We start from the raw sequence: 21,753 nt of genomic DNA, 5'->3' as shown, positions 1-21,753 counted from the left end.
CCTCTGTGGAAGAGGACCCGCTCCCTATGTAGATATAAAGGGCTCATTCAAGGTAACGAAAACACAACAATTCTTATTTTCTTGGGATTATACACTAATTAAAACATACTTTTGAATATTACATTCAATTTCTGCCAGGTCCGTTCCGCTAGATGCCACTAAATTCTACACACTGCACCTTTAAAGGGATGCTGGCAAATTATCAGTACATGTGACGGAAGAGTGCGCTGCTGAATGCAGTGCATGGTTGCAATTCAATTAAATGGGAATCCTTTTAACCAAAACATGCCATAAGACCTAGTGTTGCTTTTTATGTGCATTCCCCCCCTAAATAAGTTCACTATTAAAAGGTAAGATTTTTATATTGAAATTGTGCAAAATTCCCGAGCTTAACTTCCCTTCCAAAATTTCCGGAAATTTACTGGAAATATTCCGACCCTTTGCAACCCTACTCCTGTCTCCTGTGCATCTGTGCTTGCGTCCACATGCATTTGTGTGTGTGTGTGTGTGTGGGGTACACTCACTCCTGTGTGTGGTGTCTCAATCCTGTTCCCCGCATGTTTTCAGATGATAACGGGCTGAATCCAGTGTGGCCAGCCCCTCCGGACCCGGTGCAGTTCCAGGTTTATGAGCCAGAGTTGACCTTCCTGCGCTTTGTAGTCAATGAGGAGGACATGTTCTCTGACCCCAACTTCCTAGCCCAGGCAACCTTTCCTGTTAAAGGCATCCGGTCAGGTGAGAGATACCCCTAAATGCACACACACACTGAGGCGCCTCTAGGGATTTTTGGCCCCAGCAAAAGATCTCACATTGGGACTTCAAGAAATCCTATGCTCTAATTTTTTTTGAGGGCCCCTATCAGTCAGGGCCATTGAAATCGTACTAACTTCCCCCTTTAAAGGCACCCCTGAACACACACTCTTACTTATCACCTCCTCTATTCCCAGGTTATCGATCGGTTCCACTGAAGAATGGTTTCAGTGAGACTATTGAGCTTGCGTCCCTGCTGGTTTACATTGACGTGGAGCCAGTGGAGGTAGGTTTGGAGAGGCCCTCTGAGCTGGGAGCATATCTCTCAATTGGACTGCTCATGAAAACCCAGCGTAGACCAAAACTGCCACAGCAGATGAGACAAAAATGACCTGCTTTAATAATGAAATCTTTAACTCTTTAAGTACACTGCACAGTCCATATCAAAAGAACATTTAACAAATTAAATGACTGTAAGTTATGAGTGTTTGAGCAGATCTGTCTCGTCTTTTAACTTTGGATTCAAGATTTTACATGTTGAATTTCAGGGACCACAGTAGTTGCTGGTAGTTTACAAGATGCCAAGAAGTGTTGAGAACATTTTAAAACCATTTCATCCACTGACGGATTTTAGACCTGAACTGGCCTTAGGAGACCTGGTTCTGCTAATTGTGTGGTCAAATGGGTGATGATGTCATTTACATGCTGGGTACAATCTGTGTACAATTGTATGCAGTATTAATAGTTGTTATCTCTGTAGCATGTGTTAACAGGGACTAGTATCTCTTAGTGCGTGGTGGATGGGAGTGTGGATGATAATGTCACATGTGGTGATGATGTCATTGTCTTTGTGATCCACTCAGAAAGCAGAGGAGGAGCTATACTCATCTTTCAACCAGCTGAGAAGGAGGCAGGCGGAGCTGGGCAACGAGCTCTTCCTGTATGACAGCCACACTGGCCTGCAGCGGTCTGCCCCAGCGCATAAACGCGATGACCTCATCCGAGAGTTCAGTACCAACGAGAGCCAGTTGCACAAGATCCAGGACACCTGCAGACAGAAGTGAGTGCACGCATGTTGAGGTCTGGGACAGGGTTACCTTAATGTTACAACGTCACAAATTTCCCCATGAAGGAATTTCCCAGCAAATCGTCCCAGAACAAGACCTTGAAACAATAAATAAATGAAAAACTATAAACAGCACTACCTACAACTACTTTAATAATAATTATAATAATAATAATAATAATAATAATAATAATAATAATAATCTTCTTCTTAGTAGTAATAGTATTGTTATAAAATAATAATAATAATCTTCATTTCATCACAATCTGCAATGTTAGCATTTACTAAAATTCTGTCTGTTTGTCTATCTGCAGGATGAAGGATAAGAAGATCGACAATAGCAGGTTTTACTCATGAACCAGACTGCCTCCCTGCTCTGCCCCCCCCCCACTCTCTCTGCTCCCGAATGTTGTGCGTTCCTAGTACATGCATATGATGCCGTTCTGCTCTGCTGCAGACCTGCTTCCGTTTTATACGCCAAAGTAAACAAGTTTAAATACAGATCCGATGAGGCGAAGCACCTCTGCACACACACCTAAAATCAACTCGCAGTCACTATTGTTTGGACTTTGCTTAAGTTTTATTGTGTGAACTTATTTGACACCATTTTTGTTATTTTAAATAAATATAGTACTTTTTTGTCTTTCTCTCCATTTGAATTTATAATCCTATCTTATCGCTGCCGTAAGTTGGAGAGAGCATCTCCACTGTCTGAAATGCGATCTGCCAGCTGCCTCTACTTTAAACTGCTGTCAGAGTAAGATGAGGATATTGTTCCTACATTCGGTACATATTTACATGTATGTAATCAGTACAATGACATAATTCTCAGGTTATACACAATAATGGTTGTTTTGACAGAACACCAGTAGAATTTATACTTTATAGTTTTTTTTATAGGTGATCAAAGTGCAATAGTGGTCAATTGTGACAACAGCTTGGAATATAGCAACGCTTGATTTTGAGGTTACAGGTATACTCTCCGCGGCCTGGGAGTGTTAGCCAGGTCAGGGTCATTGAGGCCGAAATATCTCAGGTGGGTGCACTTATTTTCATGTGCACTCTGGATAAATGGTACCGGCTAAAAGTTTGTAATTTAATGGTGAATTCAGAGGTGGAGGTACTGAGAGGAATGGATACGCCTCCATTTTCCACCGACAGAAGCACAATTCACACTGAAAGTCAAACCATAGACCAGGGGTCTCATCCATACAAATGTTTTAGGATTTAAGCATGAATGTAATCTTAAGATCATTTCCCAAGTTGTGCTTACCCAGTCTTATAAACGCGGCCAATAACAATCATTTCCTCATGAATAAGGTTGCATGCGAAGACATCTTGCGCTCTTCATGCCTGAAATTGATTATCAAGTTTTATTCTGAAAGCGCGAGTACAGCCCCCTTCAGGGCTTACGTGGAGCCCGTTCGGGTGGCTGCCAACCCTATAGCCAGCAGTTATGTCTTTCGTCTGGTATAAACTGGAAGATACGGTCATATCCACGTCTAAGTAGGATTTCGTAAATAACTGCTTAGCTCAAGTTTTCTGCGAATGCCACTAATGGAGATATCATTTGATAGTAAGACCGTTTTATAAATGAGCCCCTAGGGATCTCCAGCACCAGGGCCCTGTTTCACATAGGCCCTGTCGATTTAAGCAATCCAAGATAATTTGATGCGTGTCTCATCTAATTATCGAATTAAATTTGGGCTTACTGTGTTGCACAAACGTGAATTAGGATTCGATTTGTTTAACTAGGATCGAATCATATCAAATAACTTCGAGCACCTGCTCTTCTATAACGGAGAGATGAATCGCACGGCAAAAACAGATCATACTCCTTCTATTGGCACAAAGGGAGGCGGCGTCGACCTCTGTTATTTTTCTCCAATATTTTTTTGAGCTCTCATAATGTAACCTATGTTGGAGAGGACATATTTGAGTAAGAAAACTTCACGCGCTTTCTGAAATGTCACCACTTATTTTTCAGGGCATGTGACAGCAGCTGCAAAAGGAGTTGGCAGCATGTCAAAGCTGAATATAAAAACATACTGAAAAAATATCGTCTTTATTCAAAGCCTACATTTTCAACTCGGTAATGTACAAGTTAGTGGTTAATCTCACAAGACATTTGGAAATGCTATGAAAACATTTATTTATTAGGGATTATGTACATTTTACCGGGGTGAAACCTTCTTGCATATGATGTCTTTACCTGCATAGAAACCTTCCTTCCTTACATGGCCAGGAAAAGCTTTTTGACTGCAAGGTACACTTCCCTGATTGCTCCTTAGGCTATACTGTGGCTTTACTTATGTTTTTTTAGCCAATAGCCATTTTCTCATTTTCTTAGATTTTTGTCTCTGCCATTGTTTAAATTTCCTCATTTTACTACTGTATTTATTGTGTAATCTTGTATCCTGTTTGTGAGTTTAATTTGGCTTTTATTTTTGTCCTCAAATGTGAAGCACTTTGCATTGCATTTTATGTATGAAACAAATGAACAAATAAAGTTTATTATTGAATTTTTTGCATCGCCAACAGTGTATAAAAATGTACCTGTGCAAGGAAGTGGAGCTCATTGCAATGTTTGCATCACTGTTAGGGCTCGCTTTGCTCCGAGCTGGCAATATGCATGTCTATTAATTGCTGGAGGTAAATAATTAGTAGCACTCCTAAAGACAATCGTACGAGTGCCTTAAAGGATCTTGTTGGTCTCTAACACGTTCCCTTCCAAATTCTCTTCTTACAATGATGGCTCGTTCATTGACAAGAACCTTGCGTTCATTTCTGCTATTGTTGGTGTATGTGTGTGTGATTTCACCTTGTGGCTTATGGGCTTTGTTCATGTCATCCAGCTAATTTCAGCATAAACCTGCAGTTTCACAGGTTTGGTTTTATGACTGTTGCAAAAAATCTGGCAAAATTGTGAACTTGCTTCCTAAAACTAAAAATCCTGACTTAATCCAAAAATGTCAACAAACTAATCAGGTTAACTGAGTTAGCCACATGCATGAAACAGGGCCCAGTCCTGGAGGGCAGTAGTGTTAGCATATTTTATGGTTCTTTCAATAAGTGTGTGGGGGTTGTTGCTGTAGATCTGTAGATTGTGAATGGTTTTTTTCCCGAAGCATCAAAATAAATGTACCTCAATTATTGAATTTAAAAAGTGCACAGGCCTTGGATATTGGTTAAATGTTTTTGGGATAGATTAGCTTTTTTGACTGTTCATGAAAACAAAAAGAGAATCGGGGCCTGCTTACCAAAGATCAAGGCTTTAATATGATCGATAAAGGTATGAATGTGCTAGTTGATGGCCACCTCGGGTCTTCACAGCCAGCATTTGTAACCTGTGACATTACACTCAAACAAATCCCAGCCATGACAGGCAGTGTGCTTCACCAGGCCTGATATTCTCCAAAGATTAGAAGTGACTTTCAGCTCTTCTGACCAAATGTAGTGCTTATGCCACAAAGTTGCTCCAGCCAATCATGGTCAGCTGTGGATCATTAATTAATGCACATCTGAAGTCCACGTCCTTTCCTTCATGCTTGTGTGTGTATACAGCCATCTTTTTTGTGAGCTTCAAACACTGATGAAAAGACAGCAATTGGGTAGGTATAATTTCAAAAGAGGGGTTTGTTGGTTGAAAAGAGTGGTTGTGGTGAAGAAATATGGATGGATTCAGTCAAAATGTATGAATTACAAAGAAAAGCAAGTATTTCCTCATTTTTTTACACTGTGGCCACTAAATTGAGAAATTTCTGAACTCACCAAACTGGAGAAAATAAATGCCTATTTTACTTGCAAACAGTGAAACAGGGGAAGGGAATGACACTCAGTCCAAGGGCCTGATTTTCTGAGACCTTTAGCATGTCCTTTTAGCACACATGAAACTAATAACAGAACCAATGAGTGCTGCAAAACAAATACCATGACGAATCAATGGTCATGTTATTGGTTTTGCATGGGCTAAAAGTTTTTGTGAATCAGACCCTAATCAAATAATGGTAGCAGGACACAAGTATGAAACATATTCACAGACCATTTATTTTGCTTGAAATTACTTTTCACATTGCTTATTTTCCTCTCTTCCTCCCTCCATCGCCTCGTCTTTATTCTGTCTTTTCCCGAGGATGGCAGTCACAGAACGAAGGCGGCGGCAGCTGCCAGGAGAGACGCAACTGATGTTTTTGCTGACAATCTTTACAAAATTTGTCTTTTTTTTCCACACACACACACACACACACACACAGCTTTGCTGGGAGGGGCGGGGTTGACAGGGAGGGGGTGGGGCTGGTGGGGAAGGACAGGGCCACAGGCCCAACATTAAGACACGAGTCCACCCAGTGACACTTCGGGCCACAGAAAAGCCGAAGTCAGAGAGGAACCCTTGCCGAATTCACTCTGATAAAGGGGAATTGGACTGACCGGGGCTTAGAGGGTCTAAATGAAGGAGATCCACAGGTTAGATACAGCAAACAGACCAAAGAAAAAAAAATTCCGTTACGATGAAATGAAAAAACCTCTCAACATCCTCCCTTATGGTGACTGTTGAGAAACCTTCTTTGAAGTGTTCAGTTCAGAGGAACTAAACGCCCACCAACATACACACCCCCATGTCTGCTAGTGTGGTCAAACGGCATTGCAAATATGTGTGCTGTAAATCAACAATGACCGAAGGATTTCGGAAAAGACTCCTTGCTTAGGAAACAGTATATGTCTGCTGGGTGTTGGTATGTGTATGTGTACACAAAACAGTAATGAATTTCTCTGACTGATGCACAATGTTAATGTTATGGACAAACAGCTTCTCCCATCACAGGGCAATATGAACGCAAACACGTGTACTTCATTACACACACACACTCACACCCACACACACACCCATCCACCCACACACACAGACACACACAGACACACACTTATATGCATGAATGTACAGTGTCACCCCAAAACAGTCTCTGTCCTAACAAGAAGCTGCACCTGGCGTCATCGGACTCCACACTTGACAGAAATATTATAAAATTAAAACATAACAGAAGCTGATGTACATGCAAAAGCACAAGCAATACATCTGACTGAAATGATCAACTCAAACCGCTAAAACATAAGATTAAAAGACTGAACAGCAGAAGCACCGTAACAGCTGAAAGAGAATTAGTGCCCCTGCTGTGGAAAACACGCACGTACGCACGCACATACTCGTGCATACGCAATGCAAACACACACACACCCTGAAGATGAAGGCAACAGCTGTCTCCTGTAGAAGGAGAGAGGGAAAATATATACATTTATATTTATACATTTATATACACATGATATATGTATATAAAAAGCGTATACAATAAATGAAAAATAAGTTTGGTCTTGACTGATTACAGAGAAAATGACTTGTTTGTCTACTTCTTCCTCTGTTCCTCAGACCTTTGATTTTTCTTGTTGGTCACTGGACAGCCAATCAGAGAAAAGGCTCACGCTAAAATGGCCAATCAGACAGGAAATGCACAATGAAGGAACGACTATGCAGTACTTGTGAGCAAAGTTTCCACAGACTGTAACCAGAGCAGAAAGAAAGAAAAGGAGACGCAGAGAGTAAAGAGTTGAGACAAATGCGGAAATAAAAGGTAGTACCAGACCACCTCCTACATAACCCTTTTTTTTAAATACGGGGGGAGATTTATGTACACTGGAAATAAAACTATTTTCTATAAAGAAAAAAAATCCTTTCAAATGTATGTTAGGCGACTGGGCAGAACACCCAACTTCAGATGAAAAATGTCAAAACAAGAATATATATTCTATATATAAACACACAGTATATGAAAGCAGAGATGTCTGGAAAAATATGTTCATTCAAGTCAATAGAAATTGATGGAGACAGTGGGAAAGTGCGGGAGGGAGACAGACACAGTATTTCACTGCGGTTTCATATGCCTAGAGTGGAACTTCATCCACTGGACAACCTGAACAAACAAGACTGGCATCCAGGTCAGGGGGGAAAAAAACACGAGCGTTAAATTCTCACAACCGGACACAATTCTCAACTCGCTGTGGTTCAAACTGAAATAGTCTCTTTTGAAAAGGACACTGCCGTAGCACCAGGACTCGTCTGGGGATTTTTCAGGCTCGCCAGGTCCTGAACAAATGAAAGTGAGGTGTGGGTTTTTTTCGAACCAAAGCTTCCTGAACAGGAAAAGCGGAGGAAGTGGAATCCCCAGCCTGTCGCTCTCTGCTCCATGTGGACGGCGTGGAGCCGCTGGGGGCAGTGAGGGCCTCGGGTCAAAAGGTCAGAGTTTTGTGCACGAAGGAGCGGTAGCCCGCTCACAAAAACCCAAACTTGCACTTGACGCATCTCACTGCAGAGACGTCTTTTGGCATTGATGTCACAAGAAAGACGGTCCTGGGGTCGGCATGATATCGCAGGGTCCTGGCGTGGCAACGATGTCATACGGTCCTGCTTTTGGGGATGACATCATAAGGTCCTGGGATGATAAAGATGTGCATGGTCGGGATGATGTCACGGGGTCCTTTTGTGAGGCCGACATCAAAAAGGTCCTAGTGTCAGGTATGATGTCAGTCTATCCTGCTATGGGGATGATTTCATGAGGTCCTGGTTTATTTTGGATGATGTCAGAAGGTCCTAGCGTGATGATAATGTAATAGGTGTACAATCACCAGGCCTCTGTATAGCGAACGTCCACTTCCTTCAGATTGGGCAGCTTTGCCTGTGGGTGGGGGGGGGGTGGGGGGTTATTGGAAAGAAAAAAGAAAACAAAGCAATGAGAGAAATGCAAAAGAATGTAGTAAAAAGGTAAAAAGGTTGGGAAAATGGAGTGTAGAAGGAAGGGAGGGATTAAAAATGAAAGAAAACGAAGCTATAACCCTACTGCACAACCACAACAATAAGCAGCACAGAATACCTCTTTACTTTTAAAACCCTGTGCAAGTTAAATCATCCTATTTTAAAGGGCATTTTACTATTTACACCAGCCCAGCAGCGTTTCTGTTCAGTGGCCCGACAATCAGAAACATACAAGTATCCATACAGAACAGATGTCAGAAAATTGCAGACCGTACCTTACGTTTGCAAATTCAGAAAAAGTAAGCATACGTCTTTATTTCATGGCTTAATGAAGTCTTTAAATGTAAGAAAAAAAGGGGAAAGGGTCTTGAAAAAAAAAAAAAAACAGCCCACTGCTGACATCACATTATTCATTTTACTTTGTTTTATTGTTGCCTTCTGTAAAGAACTTTGAGATCATCTCTGTATGTAAAATGTATTATTATTATTATTATTATTATTTATACCATGTTATTTCACAGAAAGTAGGCTCTGTAGACTCATCACTGATATCACACTCATAACTGCGGGAATGTGAAGGACAACTGCAAGGGGTTTGAGTGACAGGAGGGAGCGGGTGTGGGGAGGAGACCCACCTTGAGGTCCTCGTAGGTATCAGCAGAGAGTTTGGTGCTGTTCATATTCAGGCTGCACAGGCTTTTCATAGCTGAAAGACAGAAACACACGCATACACAGTTACTGCAGGTACACACATGGTTACTACAAGCACACATACACGCTACATGTGCATATACACAGACATGGTTACCTACACATACGCACACGTGCACACACATGGTTACTATATGCACACACACACACACACACACACAGTAACCACTCACACACACACCATCACTGTGTTTCTGTATGTCAGCACTGTCTATCAGTACTATACTAAGGTTTCATAGTATCATGTAGCGGGTGGAAGCTGTAAAACCTGTCTTCACCTGTGTATGTGCAGTACACTCCTGTGTGTGCGTGTGTGGATTGTGTATCACGGCTGATGTGTGTAGTGTTCTTACAGCTGAGAGCCAGCAGACCAGCATCAGTGACAGGCGTCTCGCACAGGTTCAACACCTGCAGGCACGCCAGGTGTTCCGACAGCAACCGTAACCCTGCATCACCAAACTGGAGGGAGAGAGGGGGATAGAGAGACAGGGGGGGATATAGGGAGGAAGGAAGAGAGGAAAATAAACAGGAAGGGAGGGAAAGAGGAAAAGAGAGGGAGGGAGGGAGAGAGAGGGAAGGAGGGAGTGAGAGGAAGAGAGAGGGAGGGAGGGAGAAAGAGGGGAAGAGAGGGATGGAGGGCAGGGTGAGTGAAATATTATCAGTGATGCGTTATTTTCCAGAGTACACTTTCAGTAGAATGTTAATCTGAACGTTTGGCAGACAGTGCTTCTTGCTGGACTGCGGCTCCCACAGAAAGCTTTCGCACTCCTGGCAAGACAAACACTGCCGATTTAGTGAGAGCTTTTCATCCTCAGCTAGCCCATAATAAAACACCGCCTGACACGTCTTAAAGCGGGGAACTCGGACTCCAGTTCTGCAGGGTCCCGCAGTATCCCCCTGTTTTTACTCTGTTTCAGCACTTAAGGGCTTCATTTATGTCACTAATTGGCTAAAGTCAGGTTTTCCATCAGGTTTTACAGGCCTAAACTGGCAGCTGATTGAAAGGAAACTACAAAACCAGCAGACGCTGCAGCCCTCAGTTACACAGGAACTAACAGCCCTCCAGAACTGAAGTTCTATAGGAACTATAGCCCTCCAGGACTGGAGTTACACCGGAACTATAGCCCTCCAGGACTGGAGTTACACCGGAACTATAGCCCTCCAGGACTGGAGTTACACAGGAACTATATCCCTCCAAGACTGGAGTTACACAGGAACTATAGCCCTCCAAGACTGGAGTTACACCGAAACTACAGCCCTCCAGGACTGGGGTTATACCGGCACTACAGTCCTCCAGAACTGGAGTTAAGACTCCAGCCAGAGTGGCCCTCAAATACGGGAGTTAAACATGTACCAACACTGTACCCCACATGCATTTATTCACTCAGCCCCCACTATCCCATCGCCCACAGCAGCACTCAGCCAGGGCAGGGCGGGGCAGCTGACCTACCTGGGTGGACCACAGGTTGAGCTGCTTGAGTGACGGCAGTTTTATGAGCTGCTCGGCGCAGGCACTGGTGACGTTGGTGAAGGCCAGGCTCAGGTTCTCCAGATTCCCAAAGGAACCGGAGCTCAGCAGCCGAGCCAGGTCAGCGTCCTGGAGAGAGAGACGGAGAAAGAGAGAGATGAAGAGAGAGAGAGAGAGAGAGAGAGAGAGAGATATAACAATTGTTCAGTTCAATTTATGTTCATGCTCTAATGTCTTTTTGTATTTCTATACGTACGCTTTGGCAATATTTGCTAATGCATTTCATGCCAATAATGCAATTTGAATTTGAGAGAGAGAGTGACAGAGTGAGAGGAATGAAAGTGTATATCAGACAGAAGAAAGTGACATGACTAAACACAGAGAAAGTGAAGGCTGAATCTCGGACTGAATGCTGCGATACTCACAGTGGATTTGGAGGGAAGCGTGAGCCGAGTTGGACCCCCCTTTCTTTGCTGTGAGGCAAGGAGAGAGACTAAGAACCAAATAACTCCACATTCAACCAGCAGGTGGCAGCAGAGTAAGTTCCTATGTTGTAGAGTATGCATGTGAAATGGACTGTGGCCATTTGAAAAATGCACTACATTAGTTCATATTTGATTTGATTTAACTCTGTATGTGGGAAAACATGAAATGTTTTGGCAAGCTTGAATTTGGATATAAACACACAGATGAAAGTTGTCACTCCAACTTTCATCTGTGTGTTTTTGAGTGTGAATGAGTGTGCTGGTACGTGTGCGTTGTGTTCTTGTGTGTAGATTCTTTGAGCTTGCCAATGTAAATACGTGTGCAGAAGTAAAGGCTGTTTGAGTTGCTTGTGTTGAGATGGCATATTGATGTGGTTGTGTGGTTGTGTAAAGTACTGTGCAGTTGTATTAAGTATTGTGCAGTTGTCTAAATGTGTGTTTCTGTGGTTGTCTAAAGGTGTGGTTGTGTGTTTGTGTAAATATGCAGTTGTATGGTTGCGCAAATGTGCAGTAGTGTGGTTGTACAAATGCATGTTTGTGTGATTATGTAAATGCACGTTTATGTGGCTGTGTAAATGAGCTGTTGTATGCTTATGTAAATGTGCGGTAGTTTGCTTGAGTAAATGTGCAGTTGTGTGGTTGTGCATCTCTCTCACCAGCTCCCTCAGCTCTCTCTGTCGGTCACACAGCTGTTCATACATGCTGAGGCCGACCTGCGTGCTCTCCAGAGTGGAGATGATCTGCAGCTGAGTGTCCTTATTCTCAATGATGTTATACTCCAGCATCAGGCACAGGATCTGCAACACATACAACAGAAAGCACAGGTTAAGCACCCCCAGACACATGCAGGCGCATGCACCCGTGCAGGCACACAGTGAACAGGAACGTAATATACACAAATGTGTATACATGCACACAAACACACACACACAGAGGGTACAGGCGCACACATAGGCATACGCATGGAGACAATGGCACACATACAGGTGAGCACACATACAAACACCTCCTCCCACCAACACACACACACACACACACACACACACACACCTCCACCATGGTCTGGTTAGCCCGCAGCGCCAGCAGCATGCAGGGTCCCAGCTTGTTCTCAGCCAGAGAGAGGAGGAACTTCTTGGTCTTGTAGCACGACCCCATTAGTATATGCACCTGGAGAGAGGAGTAACAGAGAATTTTGAAGGACTAGCTTACAGCCTAGAGACTTTTCTACCTTTGTTTCACTTTATTTTCTACCTGATAATTTCCACATTGGAAAGGTGAGACCTCTTAAAACATGCACTGCCAGTCCAGTCACACAAACACACAAACTGTAATGGCAATATTTGCTGGCAGTATGAGGGACAGTAAGGTGCATTCTGGTGGGGGGGGGAGTAACTTGGATAGACAGATTGATGGCCGTACCATACTGGCGAAGAGCTCTCCATCGTCATCGCAGGCCACGCCCCCTGGACTGTAGAGCTGGAACCAGCCGTCCTTCCCAGAGCGAACGCTGAGGAGACAGGAGTGTACCTGCAAAACACACACCTGAGTTATCACACACAACAGAGTTATATATACACATACCTGCGTTACAAACTCACACAACTAAAAGGGGAATTCCACCGGAGAATGAACATTTACTTGTAGAAGAGGAGCTGTCCTCCTGATTGCAATGAGCTCCCAGGCAACTCTCTACCTGTAGTGAGCGCAGAGATACAGCCAAACCACAATGCACGCTCCAAGAACCTGCTTTACTAAGGACTACAACGGGTGGGCACTTTCAGGCCATGGGCCGGTGTCAGGCAATGCTAGTCACAGGTTGCCACTCTACTGAATACAGAGGCAAGGGCAGAGCGTTTTAGGCCTGGAGTGAGGGTAAACATTATTCGCTAACAAGCTAGCCATTAAAGAAAGGAAATCTAGGTTTATGTGTTCAGTTAATTGCTTAAGTTCCACTAAAAAGAAAATGCCACTTCAGTCGGGCAAGCTGCATGGGTTTAACGTAACTACGATCTGAATAGCTGATTTATGCAGTTGACTCACAGCAAGCTATTTCAGACACAGTCACGACTTGTGCAATATTTGGTCGTCACAATAAATCCGACAAGAACAGACGTTTTATACGGTTGTGAGAGAGAACTGGAGAGAGGAGACGAAGGCATCAAGCCAGGCAAGGAGAAACGTAAGGTTGACATTGTTGATATTCGCACATACAAGAGCTGATATAGATATTCTCCACACCTACGCATTTCAATAAATTATCTGACAAAAATATCATGCTGGTCTCTTGTTCATTCACTGCAGTTTTTTGTTGCTTTTCTAAACAACACATCAACAGTGAAATGACCTGCTCGACTCATCATTTTAGTGGATAAAGACAGAAGCCTATGTGCACTATTACCAGTTCTACTGCCAATTAAAAACTAAATATTTTCAATGTATGGTCTCTGGTCACTTCACAATGTAGTTACACTGGCTGCAAGTTTTGGGTCAGTTACCTCAACTCCGGCTGTTATTCACAACCAGCATGGACTTAAATGTTTTCCGTAAACAGTTTGTCAAGTCTCTGTGTTCTTTTAAAACGCATGCTTCTGATGTTTGAGTAGCCATCATACTAAAGCTGTTAGCTAAATGGCCCAATGTTTTTTATAAGCACAGGTGGTTATAATCGAAACACACAATATGACCCAAAGTATCTGGATAGCCCTTGGTCTGGGGCTGTTTTTCATGGTTTGGGTACGCCCTTTAGTTCCAGTGAAATTTGTGGCAGCAGTTTGAGGAAGGACCTTTGCCGTTTCAGTATGACTATGCCCCCAGGCACACAGTGAACAAATGGTTTTAGTCGAGATCGGTGTGGATGAACCTGACTGGCCTGCACAGAGTCCTGACCTCAACTCCATCCAACACATTTGGATCATTTGGAAACCCAACTGTGAGCCAGGCCTAATCACCCAATCAGTGCCCAACCTCACCAATGCTCTTCTGACTGAATGGAATCAAATCCCAGCAGAAATACTCCAACCTCTAATAAAAAGCCTTCCAGGAAGGGTGGAGGTTGTTAAAGCAGTAAAGGGTTGACCAACTTCATATTAATGTCCATAACTTTGGATGAGATTTTTGAGGTCAGGTGTCCACATACTTTTGGCCATGTAGTGTAAATGCTGCCCTTCATACAAGTACATTTCCCTTGCATGTAGGCTAACAGTCTCTGGGTGAAATTCTTATCAAATGTAATTAATAGTACATGACTTCAGCTAGATCGATTTGTGCAATTAACACACACCAAAAGACACAAACATGCACTTTAAATATAGCATGGGTGTATGGTAAATGGCATAATGGTAGTAATATGATGCTGGAATATAGCAATGGCATGCTATTGTCATATGTTGCCATTACAGTACCTAGCGTGACATATTGCAGCAGTAGCAAAACGCAACTAGCAGTAGGCTAAAGTTAGCCAACTTGAGCCTGTTTGATTAGAATATATAGGAATATATTTAATAGTACACATTTTAGTTATTTTTGTTAGTAGTGTCGATGTGTCTAGTGTTGGAGTTAGCTGACATTTTGGTGATCGGTGAACACAGCGGTCTCTGGACTATCCTGTTAATGTACAGAGATTGTGTTGGCCAGCCACACATTAATCAGAAGTAATCAGTTACGCCTTGCGGTGGAATTCCCCTTCAAACACACACACACACATACCATACCTCTTACAAACACACAAGAACCACACACACACACACACACACACCAGAGTGACAGATGACACACCAGTGACACACTCTCAAATTTACCTCTTGTCTGGGGTCCTCTGCAAACCTCTGGATGACATATTTCAGCTCCCTGCAAAGGAAGAGACACAAAATTGTGACACACCACTGCAGATGGCTCTCACACTGATCCAGACTAAACCTGGGCCTAAAAAGTAATTCCTCCACATGAAAACAGCAGGAACAATTTTGCTCTCATTGTAAATCACTGTACTACAAATAACAGAAAAACTGTTGTAAACCGTTCATCATTCAGAATCTGTTCCAACACCACCACTCATGAATATTCATGAACTGAGAATGCCACAGGAAATATTTTTGGGACCGTAAGTTCTGCGAAACATGATCTTGCTCATTACAAAGCATCTATTGATCCCCTTTCAGCAGGAAGAGACGAGATTTAGCTTGGAAAACTGCAGCTCACTCGTACAAAGCCATATGGAAACTGTGAAGACACTTACTTTGTGAATTTGCCATGAGCAAGGGCCCTGCAACAGGAGAGAGCAGAGAAAGATTACCATAAATGACACATCCATACAAAACACACACACAAACATGCATATCAACACGTGCATTTAAGCATTCATGCAAGACTACAAGGCTTCCATTGCATCTGCAAGCCAGTGTTTACACAGTAGCTGTTCACAGTGTCCGCCCTTGGCGCGCTGGGAACAGTGGCTGCCTGTTGTTGCCATTCAGAATTAGCCTGGCTGCGCAAGTGAGCTCCGGCTGTGACATAATCAGGCCAGCCATAATGAGTCCCGCGGCCTGAGAGCCAATTACAGCCTTCCCACAGGAGCACTTGTTCCGCCCCCTCCCCACCCACAGGACTCCTGCTATCTGCACCCACGTCAGAGGGACTCCCCGATTCCCTCTCCCCTGCCACCCCCCGGGACCCCCCTGCCAAAAACCACCCTGGTCCTGCCTCTCTGGGACAACCCCCTAAGGAGGAACTCAGTACCTGAAACCACTGATCAGAGCCAATTAGAACCTTAAAGGTGACACAAAAACAACTATGCGTCTGGCCCCTCCTCCTCACCCAGGAGGCGGAGTTAGATGTGGAAGTGGGAGGGGCTACCCTGGAGAAGATGGAGGGGATAGAGATAAAAGGGAAAGGCAGAGCAGTGACTCACTCTTTGGGGAAGGGGATAGGCTGCAGTAGACTGGCCAATGCTGGTCTCCAGTCATCATAGTCAGACCTAGACAGAGAGAGAAACAATATCAGTGTTACTGTGTATTTTGTCATTAATATTGCTATATGTTGTTATATTATATTACATTCATTTAAGAGCAGCTGCAATGCAGAGCTACGCATGATACAAGAGCACACAGTGCATCCACCTGAGTGAAATCGCCAACAGTGCCAATCCACATTCCTAGACCAGCAGCTAATGTATATGCAATATAATTAAAGTTATAATTAGATTTTTTTATTGTTAGGGAGATCCTTTATTACCATTGAATAAACTTTGTACATTCAATTAGCCCAACACGATCTCATAAAAATACACAACATACAACTGCAAACTACTAATTATTCTGTGTTGGTAACAATACCATTTTTACCAACATTATTGTTTCGTATTATTCTGTCTGTTTGTTTGATTTTATGTCTCACTATATAATCTTGTATGTATTGTATGTATTTTATGTTTGGACCCCAGGAAGATTAGCTGCAAACAGTGTATTGCTAATGGGGATCCTAAATAAATAAATAAATAAAGTCTATAGTCATAGAAATGAGAAAAATAAAACCAGACTATAATGGCCTATAATGGTGTTATGCACAAATAAAGCCTGAATAATATGATGGATTCAAATTATTCATTCAATAATCTCGCCTCCCCCCCCCACACCCCCGCAAAAACACATAGGGAATATCTGTTCCTAAGAACCATTCATTGCACAAATGTTTGTTCCTAAGAACAATTCAATGCCACTGCCAATGCAAACACACACACACACACACACACACACTCTCTCTCTCTCCCTCTCTCACTCACTCGCTCCCTTTAACGGGGAAGACAAGCCAAAAACTATAATTTGATATGTTCCGTCCTATTCTCAGAAGAATCGGCATGACCTCTATGTCATTTACCAAAACTTTCGTCAGCATCTGAAAAAGGTCATCTGACCTCTGAACTGATGATGTCATTGAGACAGCTTCTTTTTATAATTTATGTGACTAGTCTTTTGAATTTGATACTGTGTAATGGCAACAAAACTATTGTTTGCTCTATGTTTATGAGTCACACTTGGTCACACAGTTTGAAGTCTTTTTTTACTTTCACATGCACCCTTTCCATTTTCTGAAGTAATTCTCAATAACAGAGGAATAAGGAAGCATTACATCTGAGTCACATCATCAAGTGGGGTGGGATTAAAAATGAGCTGGACAAATTATTCTTAAAATAAATAATGATATTTTGGCCCCATTTTAAAAACAAAAGACAGAATAATAAAAAAAGTAGAATCAGGATGATGAATCAGTGATTATTAATAATTTCATTAATCAAGAGATGATTTTCAGACCATTCATAATGGCACCATAGTGTCTGTCAGGGCACTAGCTTCTGGCTTCAATGTTGAGTAGCTGCTCTGCTATTAGCTGCCATAGAATGTAAAAGCTTTTGATTTGTGTGCTGTTTACCATTTAGACATTTTGTGGAGACTTTTAATCAAAAGCAACATCCAGTAAGAGCAACGCTAGGCTGTGTTTATAACATATTCCCCTGGTCCTCTGACTCAGTTTGAGACATTTATGATCCAAAAAATCAGTACTTCCTTTTAAACCATAGGGACAGTAAAACAGAATCAAGACTGATACAGCATTGTAACAATCAACAAAACAATGCTGGTAAATGGTGGATACTTTTGGGCGATACTTCCATGACCCTTACTGGAAATAGCCAGAGAGCCTGCCAAATGCCTGAACTGTAAAAAAAAAAGTAACACAAGTAATACCATTTCCCGTTTACTGACCAGCACTGAAGGGTCAAAAATGCTGAAGCTGTCTGTATTTTATTTATACTTGCCAATAACGGCTTTTAATGCAAGACAGAGTGCTTCGGACTCTCCTTTTTGGAATCGCAAATGTTATTGCAATGTTATGCTCGGACGGGAAACGATCTCCAGAATTATTTATTAGCCTGCGCGAATGATCAATTGTACTTATAAATTGTATAAACAAGAGCTTCTGTACTCTCTGGCAGCTTACGAAAGGAGAGAATGCTCAGCAGTCATTCAGGGAAAAAGCAGGAAGAATCACACCCAAGTGAAAGGGTGGTGTGGAGTGGAGGTGTGGCTTACAGCATCTTGAGAATGAGGGCGAAGCAGCCGAGGACGCGGTCAGCCTGGGCGGGCAGCTGGATGGACAGTGCGCTGAGGGCGGGGCTGACCAGCAGGCAGTCGATGAGGTTGGGCTCGCTATCGCCCCCTGCTGGCCCCTTCAGCTTGCTGTGGGTCACATTGCTGGTGTTGTTGTTGTTGCGCTCCAGCTCCACCAGGATCTCGCTGGAGTTGACGATAGTAGGGGGCGGGGAGAGGGGCAGTGGCGGCGGGGAGACGGGCAGCGAGGGCGGCGCCGAGGGAGGGGGCGTGGGCGGGTCAGGGCGAAGCAGGCGCAGGGGCATGGGCGGCTTCCTGTCACTCTGCTGCTGGCAGCCATTTCGGATCTCCTTCAGGCTGGGGGAGTTGTCTCGGCTGAAAACATATAGACATACATGCAAATAATATGAAAACACTACAAGGAGATGAAGAAGCAATAGGGATGAAACTCAAAATAACTGAAAATGCAGCTGGCTTGCTGTAACTGTGGGGCTGTGTGAAGTTGAATTGTGTGCTCACAGCTGAATTGTGTGAGCTTAAAGGGTCAAAGGGACCAGAATCTAATTTTGGTTAATTTCCTTCATAAGACAACAGATTCTGTGGTCATTGTAGTTAGTTCTGTGGGAGACCTTGCAATCTCTTGGTTCTCTACCATACAGGTATACCTTTGAAACCTGTAATTTGGTTGGAAGGTATACCTGGGGCAAGGTAAACTTGCCATCCCAATATCTATATTGAATATGTGCTCACCATACAGCTGGTGAGGTAGAGACTAAGGTCGCTTAATCAAACACTGTGATATTTGGAAACCAGAAAACAATTTATGACTAAATCTAACAATGTCTTTCTACAGTGAAATTACGCAGTAGCTGCAGTGAGTCTAGTGTGTAACAGGTCCTTTTCTTATAGGTCTTACCAAGAACAGTAGACCAGTATGATATACGTTCACATCAAGTACTTTCTTCTACAAAACTAAAATCTTACAGATTAAGAGCCATTTTTACCAAGCATGCCGCAAATCACTGTCGGCGCCACAAAATTCAACGTCAGTTCAATTAGCGTGTATAAACTAAGAGTGGTTATGTAAATGAGCACAGCCGCAGCGAGTTCATTCAAATTGACTATCCGTATTTATGATGCGTCTTGCACATGGCAGAAAAGCAACATTATATAACATTATAGCGCATCATTTCTGGGAAGTCAGATTTTTGACAGGTGTCAGGATCCATGGATACAATGGATAGGCACTGTCACTTTTATGTTAACACATCTCATTAGTTTAAAAAAAAACTAGAGTAACAGTCTCTCAACGTCTTTAACAGACAACTGTTTATAAAAGGAATCATGTGTTTTTAAATTATTTAAAAAGATCCTCTCCTTTCTCAAATGTAGAGGAGAGTCGTCATAAATGTAATGCTTGATAAATGTAACAGTCAATAACTTATTGTACAATACGGCTGTTGTAGCCACTTCATGTTTGTACATGGGCATTCCAGTTACTGCCTCCCAAAGGAACGGAGGAATTTGAGCCTTTGTGGGAGATACTTCCAAAAAAAATGTTCTTGAGCAAGTGAAGCAAAAATATTTCTGGAAGTAATTTTCAGTTACAAGGCTTTATTGTTGTTTGCAATAAATCAACTCATACATCATTTTTAAAAAGTTATTTGTCCTTGAAAAGTTAGTATGGTTTTCAGAGTGTATTCTAACGGGAATTGGATGCTAGGTGACATATCAGGTAATATGCATTTCCATTTTTGCTTCCCATATTTTTGGTCTAACACCAGAAGGCCTTACATATGCATTAGGCCAAACACGCAAATTTTAGGGATGCTGTTTTTTCCAGTGAAAATCTCCAGTGCGTCACCTCAGTAAACATGGAAAAATACTATACGCATCTATAAAAGCCTTAGTAAATATGGCTGTAAGTGAGAGACAGAGGAAGAGGGACAGAAGGAGAGAGATTTGGGAATCAGAGGCAGCTCTCTGGGCTGTGTAATGACGTCTTCACAGACATGGAAAGTGGAGGTCCTCCTGGGTGGGACCCAGGTCCCATGGTGCAGGGTGTTGATGCAATGAGATGACATACAGTTGTTACTCCACAGCAGACACTGACCTGTTGATGAACTCCTCGTAGCAGGAGTAGATGGCAGCCAGACACACAGCCACCAGGTTAGGGAGGACGCGGGGGTGGGGGCACTGTCCTGTCGGGCCGTGCATGCTGAAACAGAGACACGGGTTACACACAGATCACGCACACGCGCGCACACACACACACAAACACATGCGCGCACACACACACACACACACAGTACACCTGGGCTGGCTAATTAACTATAACAATGATTATTAAAGACCGTTTGTCATATAGACTTTCTTTTGATGATGGCGGTGGTAACTTGTACACACCCCAAAAAAAGTTTTTTGTCTAGCCCTACCATACCTGCACAGTGCATGTGCGCGCGCATGTATTTGCACTATGTGTTCAGAATTCACCTGTACATCACTCACCTGTGTATGAACTTTTTCACCACCTCCATGCCAGCATTGAGCTCATTGAGAGCCAGAATGTACTCCTGAGTGAAGAGGCGGAGCCGAGGGCACTTCCCAAAATCCTGAGGGAGAAAAAGAATGAGAGGGAATTAAAAAAAAAATAGTTTAAGAGAATGAAAGATAGTGAGAGCCACAGCACTCTGAGATAGGAGTGAAAATGCTGCCCAGAGACCCAGCGCTGAGCGTCGGGCCTGAGCGCAGTACCTGAACACTACGCGCAGGTGCATAGAGCACAAGGACACTCACCATGTTGTGTTTGAGGATTCTCTGGACCACAGGTGTGAACACTTCAATCACGACCATCGACCGCGGACGCTCCCGACAGTGCTGCAGACACACACGGGGCATGGGTCCCATCTCAGAACTGCATTTTGTATCATATATTACCCCATTCCATACCAGACCGAGGGGCCCATCTATGCATTAGAACAGTGTCTTTACCGGATGAGCCACACAGTAGCCCCAGTAATGCAACATTCTTTATTGGTTTAGTCATTACCTTAGTTATTACTCATTCTCAATGTATTTTTTACTATAACATTCCATGTACATGCATCCATGTACTGCTCCCTGGTTACAAAATGTGAATGTTCTTGGTGACTGATTTTTGCAGCTATTGTACAACCCATACTCTTTGCATGGTAGGCACTGAGAATTAGTGTCCCTGAAATGCCAAAAATAACTGTGGAAAATATGTCAAGGGAGACCATAAAAATGCCCTTGAAAAGATAAAAATATTTCCTATAATGAGCTAGAGCTGACGTCTCAGTCTTGTAATGGAAATTTTCAACAAGCGTCACAAGACTGGCCAGATTGCAGAT

The 21,753-nt window shown here is 43.0% G+C and overlaps 2 protein-coding genes across 2 annotated transcripts in view; one reads left to right on the top strand and one right to left on the bottom strand.

Moving 5' to 3' along the window:
• Positions 1 to 4,338, top strand: part of plcg2 (phospholipase C, gamma 2) — a 51,598-nt gene extending 47,260 nt beyond the window's left edge. The window contains exons 30-33 of the mRNA XM_035419946.1: positions 568 to 735; positions 948 to 1,036; positions 1,614 to 1,810; positions 2,131 to 4,338. Coding sequence (XP_035275837.1) covers positions 568 to 735; positions 948 to 1,036; positions 1,614 to 1,810; positions 2,131 to 2,173 — 497 coding nt within the window. The 3' untranslated portion in view covers positions 2,174 to 4,338. The remainder of the gene's footprint in view (positions 1 to 567; positions 736 to 947; positions 1,037 to 1,613; positions 1,811 to 2,130) is intronic.
• Positions 4,339 to 5,840: 1,502 nt separating this feature from the next.
• cmip (c-Maf inducing protein) overlaps positions 5,841 to 21,753 on the bottom strand; it is a 40,073-nt gene continuing 24,160 nt past the window's right edge. Inside the window, exons 7-21 of the mRNA XM_035419947.1 lie at positions 21,179 to 21,259; positions 20,891 to 20,994; positions 20,496 to 20,600; positions 18,365 to 18,757; positions 16,189 to 16,254; positions 15,517 to 15,543; positions 15,080 to 15,128; positions 12,702 to 12,809; positions 12,333 to 12,449; positions 11,939 to 12,079; positions 11,223 to 11,270; positions 10,780 to 10,926; positions 9,683 to 9,788; positions 9,254 to 9,324; positions 5,841 to 8,541 (exon numbers count right to left, since the gene is read on the bottom strand). Coding sequence (XP_035275838.1) covers positions 8,488 to 8,541; positions 9,254 to 9,324; positions 9,683 to 9,788; positions 10,780 to 10,926; positions 11,223 to 11,270; positions 11,939 to 12,079; positions 12,333 to 12,449; positions 12,702 to 12,809; positions 15,080 to 15,128; positions 15,517 to 15,543; positions 16,189 to 16,254; positions 18,365 to 18,757; positions 20,496 to 20,600; positions 20,891 to 20,994; positions 21,179 to 21,259 — 1,617 coding nt within the window. The 3' untranslated portion in view covers positions 5,841 to 8,487. The remainder of the gene's footprint in view (positions 8,542 to 9,253; positions 9,325 to 9,682; positions 9,789 to 10,779; positions 10,927 to 11,222; positions 11,271 to 11,938; positions 12,080 to 12,332; positions 12,450 to 12,701; positions 12,810 to 15,079; positions 15,129 to 15,516; positions 15,544 to 16,188; positions 16,255 to 18,364; positions 18,758 to 20,495; positions 20,601 to 20,890; positions 20,995 to 21,178; positions 21,260 to 21,753) is intronic.

This window comes from Anguilla anguilla, chromosome 5 (assembly GCF_013347855.1).
Source record: "Anguilla anguilla isolate fAngAng1 chromosome 5, fAngAng1.pri, whole genome shotgun sequence".
Taxonomy (NCBI): Eukaryota; Metazoa; Chordata; class Actinopteri; order Anguilliformes; family Anguillidae; genus Anguilla; species Anguilla anguilla.
Note: the sequence above shows the minus strand (reverse complement) of the source record. Positions and strands in the feature narration are given on the sequence as shown.